This window comes from Poromitra crassiceps, assembly GCF_964638095.1.
Source record: "Poromitra crassiceps genome assembly, chromosome: 1".
In the NCBI taxonomy this organism is placed as follows: domain Eukaryota; kingdom Metazoa; phylum Chordata; class Actinopteri; order Beryciformes; family Melamphaidae; genus Poromitra; species Poromitra crassiceps.
The window spans coordinates 14747467-14755864 of NC_139623.1; the positions used below are offsets into that span (position 1 = coordinate 14747467).

The 8398-nt window shown below is 43.8% G+C and overlaps 1 protein-coding gene across 1 annotated transcript in view; it reads left to right on the forward strand.

Annotated features, from left to right (window-relative positions):
• cers2b (ceramide synthase 2b) overlaps positions 1 to 7484 on the forward strand; it is a gene marked incomplete at its 5' end in the record, with an annotated part of 16417 nt that extends 8933 nt beyond the window's left edge. The window contains 5 exons of the mRNA XM_083636218.1: positions 1412 to 1504; positions 3459 to 3587; positions 4073 to 4179; positions 4969 to 5122; positions 6631 to 7484. Of these exons, the coding sequence (XP_083492344.1) occupies positions 1412 to 1504; positions 3459 to 3587; positions 4073 to 4179; positions 4969 to 5122; positions 6631 to 6771 (624 nt within the window). The 3' untranslated portion in view covers positions 6772 to 7484. The remainder of the gene's footprint in view (positions 1 to 1411; positions 1505 to 3458; positions 3588 to 4072; positions 4180 to 4968; positions 5123 to 6630) is intronic.
• Between the last annotated feature and the right edge of the window lie 914 nt (positions 7485 to 8398).

The following is an 8398-nucleotide window of genomic DNA, read 5'->3' on the forward strand; positions in this document are numbered from 1 at the left end:
ATTTATAATAATGAGGATCACAGTAGGGCTGCTCGATAAATCGATTTTGAATCATAATCGAATTAATTAGTTAGGACGATGTTAAAAAAAATGAAAATCGTACGCGTGCTGCTTACTCGTCCCTTCTCCCCGCTGTAAAGTCTCTCTGGAGGCTGTGACTACTGGCTACTAAAGACAGCAGCACAATGAACTTATTTATATTTCAACACCTCCACCAAAAACCACAGTGTGAGCACTGAGCAGAGTGTTGCACTGCGGGCTGTGCAAGATAACAATTACCACAACACACACACACGCACACGAACACAGACGTTATCACGGGACGCTGAAATGTTGCCTTTATAGTTCACATAAGAACAAAACAACACATGAGGCCACCGAGTAGCTTCTGCTTCTTGGCTGTAACATTACCAGTACTCACCCTGTCTGTCTGAATGTCCTCCTAACTGCTGCTATCGCAGTTCCCAGCATACCTGTTGTGACTTTGTGTTATTCTAGTACAGATATAACTCCGAGCACGTGTGGTCGCTTAGACACTGCTAATATAATTATACTGTATAATTATATCACGGAGGCACACGCTACAGGCAAGAGTAATCTAACCAAGAGCATCCCTCCAACAGAGCACCGAGTGCTCGATCAAATCCACCAGTGTCAAGTGACTGCAGGTTAGCAAGCAACAGCCAGGAAGTTAGGCATAGCAAGTTAGGCTAAAACAGGAAGTTGGGTTGTTCTTTCTTCAGAGAAAAAGCGTAAATTGTCACTTCTGAATTTTTTTTTAAAGAAAAGAGCTCTGCAGGGCAACAAATGTTTAGAGAACTATAATAGTATAAAAAAATCGAAATTGAAAATCGAGTTTTGAGAGGAAAAATATTAAATTTTATTTTTAGGCGAAATTGAACAGCCCTAGATCACAGTAAAGTTTACTTACACAATATTCCAAAAACAGAATTCCAGAAGACAGCAATATAATAAACAAGAAAAATAACAGACATAAATTAAAACAAAACAAAACAAAATACTTGGGGCAAAAGAATAAAGACCTGGGCCCAGTTGCACAAAGCACCTTAGGTTAAGATTTCCCTTAGAGTCAGAGTTAAAGTGTCCATAAAATAGAATCGGCTGCACCAAACACCCTTAAATCTTGTGCTTATGTTTTCCTTAAAATGTTTAACCTTATGGAGAAGATTTAAGGGTGTTTTGTGTGTGTGTGTGTGTGTGTGTGTGTATATATATATATGTGTGTGTGTGTGTGTGTGTGTGTGTGTGTGTGTGTGTGTGTGTGTGTGTGTGTGTGTGTGTGTGTGTGTGTGTGTGTTTTTGTATGTATATATATATATATGTGTGTGTGTGTGTGTGTGTGTGTGTGTGTATATGTTGTGAAACTCAAGTGTTGTTCCCTCTCCCGCAGACTCTCCTACCCTCTCAGTATTGGTACTACATGATAGAGCTGGGTTTCTACGGCTCCCTGCTCTTCAGTGTGGCCTCTGATGTCAAACGCAAAGTAAGTCAACTCTTGTCTGACCCATTTTAGTCCATTTGCTCCTCCCCTCCTTAGTTCAAAACAAATGCAGGTGAACTGAGGGAAAAGATACATCAGAGAGCCTAAAAATCAATGGAGAGTAAATATTATCTGCTCCACTCAGCTGTAGTACGCTGACAGCATATCATGTCTACTGTGTGTGTGTGTGTGTGTGTGTGAATGGCCTGCATTTATATAGCGATTTTATCCAAAGCGCTTTACAGTCAGTAGGTAAATTCACCCATTCACACACCGATGGCGGCAGGTTACCACGCAGGGTGCTTGCACACCAACGGGAGCAATTTGTGGTTCAGTATCTTGCCCAAGGACACTTCGACACGCAGACTGGAGGAGGCGGGAATTGAACCACCGACCTCTTTTATCCAAAGCGATTAGTGGACGACCCGCTCTACCTCCTGAGCTACATATACAGCTGAGCTATATATATATATATACTGTAGCTCACCTGAGATATAGATATATATATACACACACACACACACACATATATACACACATACATATACACATATATACAGTATATATATATATATATACACATATATACAGTATATATATATATATATATACATATCACGTCTTGTACAAAATATATTGAGTTTTATATGTATGTTCACCTCTCATTGTAAGACACTCTACAGAGCATTAGGATATAATAGAGAGTTGTTACCTTCTACAGTCTCATTACATAATGATCAGCAGTTTGTAGCAAGGCACATTCTGTTATCACTATCTGATCAATTTGACATCTGGCATGGACTATGAGTGGACATTAGACTGTTGTTACACGTATGTCTGAGTGTTGTGTGTGTGTCTGGACTCTGCTCAGCTTGGGCCGGCTTAGCAAAGGGGGTAAACCTTGCCAACAAGGCATTGTGGGTAGTGCTCTGTTTTGGAGGAACACGCTGCTCTTCCCAAACAAAGTCCTCCTGACCTAGATGCTTCTTAAGCACCACACACACACACACACACACACACACGCACGCACGGACGCGTGCGCGCGCGCGCGCACACACACACACACACACACACACACACACACACACACACACACACACACACACATTCTCTCACACACACACACACACACACACACACACACACACACACACACACACACACTCACACACACACACACACACACACACACACACACACACACACTCACACAGTACACACACACACACACTCACACAGTACACACACACACACACACAGAGAGACAAGCAACACACAAATATATCTCAAAAATTTTCTTTCCCGGGCATCTGGGTAGTGCAGTGGTAGATTCCCTGCTTACAACACGGGGGTCACAAGTTCGAGCCCATATTACAGACACAGTTGGCTGTGTCTGCGGGTGGGAAGCCAGATTAAGGGTATGTCTCCTGGTGCGTCCTGGTAGCTCACCTGGTAGCACGCATACCATGACCAAGGCTCGGGCCCTTCGTGCGGCCGACCCGGGTTCGAATCCAACCTGCGGGCCTTTGCCGCATGTCATCCCCACTCTCTGTCCCCACCTTTCCTGTCTGTCTACTGTCCTATATAAAAAAATAAATAAAGGCGAAATGCCCAAAAAATAATCTTAAAAAAAAAGGGGGTATGTGTCCTGGTCGCTCCACTAGTGCCTCCTCTGGTTGGTCGGGGGGCCTGTTCGGGGGGAGGGGAACTGGGGGGAATAGTGTGATCCTCCCACATGCTACATCCTGCCAGTGTAACTCCTCGCTGTCAGGTGAAAATAAGTATGTGCTAGTATACAATTCTCCCCAGACCAGCAGAGGGAGTGGAGCAACGACCGGGACAGCAGGGGGAATTGGTGAGGTACAACTGGGGAGAAAATATGATAAAATTAAGAAGAAAAAGAAAAAAAAACATTTTGCTTTCCCAAGATAAGTAGCATGTCTCTCTGTGTCTTTAGGACTTCAAGGAGCAGATTGTCCACCATGTAGCTACCATCCTCCTCATCAGCTTCTCCTGGTGTGTCAACTACATCCGTGCTGGAACCCTCATCATGCTGGTGCACGACTCCTCCGATTACTTCCTTGAGGTAGATGTCTGCTCCCTCCTTGTAGTACAGTGTATTCATAGTATTCTGTTTATCACACTCAGATGTGTGACTGGAACCAATTGACATGTGTCCCCACAGACTTTCACGACCAGTCAGCTGTATTTATTCTCATCGTGTGACATGTGAATGCAGTGAAGGAGAATATGCACATTATGAACATTACAAGAGGAATGTATCTTATGTTGGTGCCATTTATCTCTATCAGCAAGAAATAAAATGTCTAAATTTCAAATGTTTTCATGCTGGACACCTAATGAAATTTCTTCGCATGTACCGTAATTCATTCAGTGAATGCTGTGAAACCATGTAATGTGTGAAACTGAAAAGTAGCACAAATTGACACCAGTAAACTGATGATACACTGCCACCTTGTGGAGGATACTGCTTGCTTTATAGTGATCTGCATCTTTCTCATCAATCTGTCCCTCTTACTCTGTCTCTTTCCCTCTCTCTTCATCTGTCAGTCTGCAAAGATGTTCAACTATGCTGGGTGGAGGAATGCCTGTAACTACATCTTCATCGTATTTGCTGCAGTCTTCATCGTCACCCGTCTTGTTATCTTCCCCTTCTGGTACATGCAACATCAACACAGTCACAGAAAGACACATACTTATGCTGTTGTTTTCGACGTTTTATTATTACACCAAAACCAAGCCTCAGAACTGAGACTCATCATTCGTTTCTCTCTTTCGGAGTGTCAGACAACCCCCTGCGAAATCCACTGCGGGCAACATTTTAGGACCTACTTTTTCATGTAGCAATCACAATTAAACAGTACTTTCCTTAAACCCAAGTTGTTGTCTGTTGAAACAGGCTATTTGTTTTCTTAAATATTGCGTGGTTTTCAATACCAAGTCGTTTTTGTCATGCCAGTATGTGCCAGAGCCTGTAATTTCTTTTTTTCCGGATGTGCAATTAGCCACAGCAGAGGGCGCTGTTTCCCCACTGGGAAGTGCAAAAACAACATCGGCCATTTTCAATTGAAAAGACAGGCCGAGACAGGCACGAACATGACAAAAACCCCACGGACATTGAAAACTATGCAACATTAAAGAACAGTTGGAATAGTCCGTTTCGACGGACAACAACCTTGGCTTTAACGCATCTACTGTTTTATTGTGATTCCTACAAATAGAGCCTTCTAAAATGGAGCCCACAGTGGAATTCACGGGGGGTTGTCTGAGACTCCGAAAGAGAGAAACGAAAGAGGAGTACTGTTCTGTCAGTTGTGATGCTAACCAAAACCATACTGCTGATGTTACTGAAGTGTTCATTCTCTGTGTGTTGCAGGATTATGTACTGTACATGGATCTATCCAGTCACCATGTATACTGAAGTGTTCATTCTCTGTGTGTTGCAGGATTATGTACACTACATGGATCTATCCAGTCACCATGTATAATCCCTTCTTTGGCTACTACTTTTTCAACGGCCTATTGTTGGTGCTACAGTGTCTACATATCTTCTGGGCTGTCCTCATCGTACGCATGGCAATCCGATTCCTCACCAACAATGTAAGACGACAGGAAGCACAACACACACACACACACACACACACACACACACACACACACAGACACACACACACACACACACACACACACACACACACACACACACGTGTGCACATACACACACACACACACACACACACACACACACACACACACACACACACACACATGTGCACATACACACACTCACAATGTTCTGACATTGGCCAGAGCTCCACTACAGTTTGGAGCGGAAGGTGTCCTTGATGAAGTGTTTCTAAGCACCTTTCTCTCTCATTCTCAATTCAATTCAATTCAATACATTGCCAAAGCAAGTGTAAAACAAAAACAAAAAATGTGCATACAGTTAACTCATTCTCCGCCATAGACGTCCATTTGCGTTATTTAGGAGACAACGGTTCCCCGACATTGACGCAAATCCGTCTTTTCACTGCCAAACGATAGATGGCGTTCTTGGCCACCTTCCTTATGAAGTGGTACCATACTCGTATATTCCTCCACCAGTGTCCCCCCCCCCCCCGCCCCACAAAACCAGTCAGCTTTCTCAGCATCGATCTCCCTTCATTGAGGAAGCTCAAAACACCTCCAACCTGGTGCCTCAAAGCGTACAAGGAGTTTCCCCCGGGCTGGATGCGTTGTCACACGGGCTCTTGACAGTCACTCAACACAGAAGGATTTCTTTCACAATAAACCAATCGTTGCTCCTGTCACTTAGATCAGTCATCCACTTTGTAAACCCTTCACATAGTGTACATTTCAGCAGTCAAATATGCTCCCAGACCTCCACACATCGAGTATCAGGAAGCACCAGCCCCACGGACAACATGAGAGTGTAACCCGCCCCGGTGCGCTCTCCGAACTACAGGCGAGGCCACGGAGCGCCCAAGCCTAAGCGCGCTCGATGCCTCATGTGCATGGTAAATGGTCTGCATTTATATAGCGCTTTTATCCAAAGCGCTTTACAGTCAGTAGGTACATTCACCCATTCACACACCGATGGCGGCAGGTTACCACGCAGGGTGCTGGCACGCCAACGGGAGCAATTTGGGGTTCAGTGTCTTGCTCAAGGACACTTCGACATGCAGTCACTGGAGGAGCCGGGAATCGAACCACCGACCTCTTTTATCCAAAGCGATTAGTGGACGACCTGCTCTACCTCCTGAGCTACAGCCGCCCCAATTGCATACAATTGAAGATCTATAAAGACGTGTCTAAACAGCTGTGCAACGTTGCAACATTGTAAAGTATAATGCCCATAAGAGTAGGTAAAAATTTACTTAAAAGGTACTAAGAGAAAAAATTTGCTTAAATGGCTGTTGAGCAAGATATAAACAAGTAAAGGTAACTTCGAATGAAAATATAAAGTAGAGAAATGTGGACATTGCAGTTAAAAAATATAAATACAAATAAGTTGAATAGGATATGGATATGGATATTGGATATTTGATACATCTCTCTCTTTCTCTCTCTCTCTCTCTCTCCCCGCACTCTCTTCCTCGTTCTCCCAGGAAAAAGTGGACGATGAACGGAGCGACAAAGACGAGACGGACGAATCCGAGGAGGAGGAGGAGAAAATGGAGACAAAGAAAAACGGACCAGTGCAGAACGGTCACGTGGTCCACAACAACAACCATCGCAAAACAGAGTGACAGCAAACAAGTGCCAGGACAAACAAGTGTGTGAGAAGGACTCATATCCCTCACTGGGGGGAGAAGGAGAGAGAGAGAGAGAGAGGGAGAGAGAATGAAGAAAGGTGGAGAAGGGATTGTGGATGAAGGGAGGGGGCAAGGCATTCCCTAAGTCCAAGAACAGCAAGTATCTGATTTATATTAGACACTGTAACTGTCGCACAACACACAAACACACACTCGCTCACATAACGTACGTACTTCCGTGGAGCGCGGAGATCCAGCAGACGAGATACACACCACACACAAAGTAGGTGTGGCCTTTTGCTTTGTCGTCACACACACACACATACACAAATCACATGAACGACACGTGTGGTTGGAAATGCCTCAGCCCTGTGTGGCGGTCCCTTGACTAGTTTGCCCTAAATCTGAAGAAGACAGGAGAGGAAGGAGCGAGGTGTGGAGAGGAAGGAGCGAGGTGTGGAGAGGAAGGAGCGAGGTGTGGAGAGGACGCAGGAGCGGAGTAACGCTGCGCTTCTATTATAGCTTTCCTCACTGTAGCTACGTGCCTTACAGCCAGCCAGTGGCTGTTCCCACATGTCTTTAAATGCCATTTTAAAGCTTTCTGCCTTTAGCATTTTTCTTTTTCCCCACTGTACCTTGTGTATTTACTACTAAAGGAACACGAGAAAGTGCCAGAGTGAGTTTTTTTTAAGTGAGACCAGAGGGCATTTCCCCCACAATTTTCTGTCTATGCAATTTTGTTTGCTCTTGCGATGTCTTTGCACAAACCTATTAACCTGACGCTGCCAGATGGGGACGGTATTGGTTTCACAACTTGTTGTGAAAACAATACCGCCCCCATCTGGCAGCGTCAGGTTACAAATCTATAGTGTCTCATCAAATGTGTGCAGTAGGACGGTGTGCCTCTGCTCTCCAGTATTGCCCATAAGGCCATCCATAATGTAGTCTGCCTTGTAAGGTAGAGCTCTCTGACGACAGAGGTGAGCAGTAAAGTTTGAGTAACTTTGTTTCAATTGACTGTAGTGGCTGAATTAAAAAGCACCCAAATTTAGATTATTTATTTTAATTTCTGTTGATTTCCTGAATCGTTAATTGTTTTAGATTTTCCTCTCTGTCACTATCATCTTAATGTGCCAATGCTCTCTTACGCATAACAGAAAGGTCTGCATGATATTGGAGAGATATTTTTCTGTTTATCTCCCCCCCCCCCCCCCTGAAATCGAAAGTTATATTATCTTCTTCGCCACTATACAGAGTAGATCTTTTCTGTGTCTGTTATTTGATGCTGAACACTGAACAGTTCACACAGCAGATTTATGAATTGTTTTAATTGAGACATATAATATGTCTCAATATTTTATTTAAATATTTTCTTTAATCTAATCTAAAGTAACCTAACCCATCAGGGGTTCAGCCAATCAGGAGCCCAAAAAGATATGATCTTGTTTAGCTGCTTAGCTTGCTTAGCTGACAAGTAGCTAAGTAGTCAGGAATTTCCATAGATTTGATTTGAGGGTGTTTTACAAATGCTGCAATAGAATCACAATCTCCTGCTAGCTTTGACAGAGCTGATGTCTTTCTTTCTGGTTTGGCCTGAGCAGTTTATCCAGTGGAATCCTGA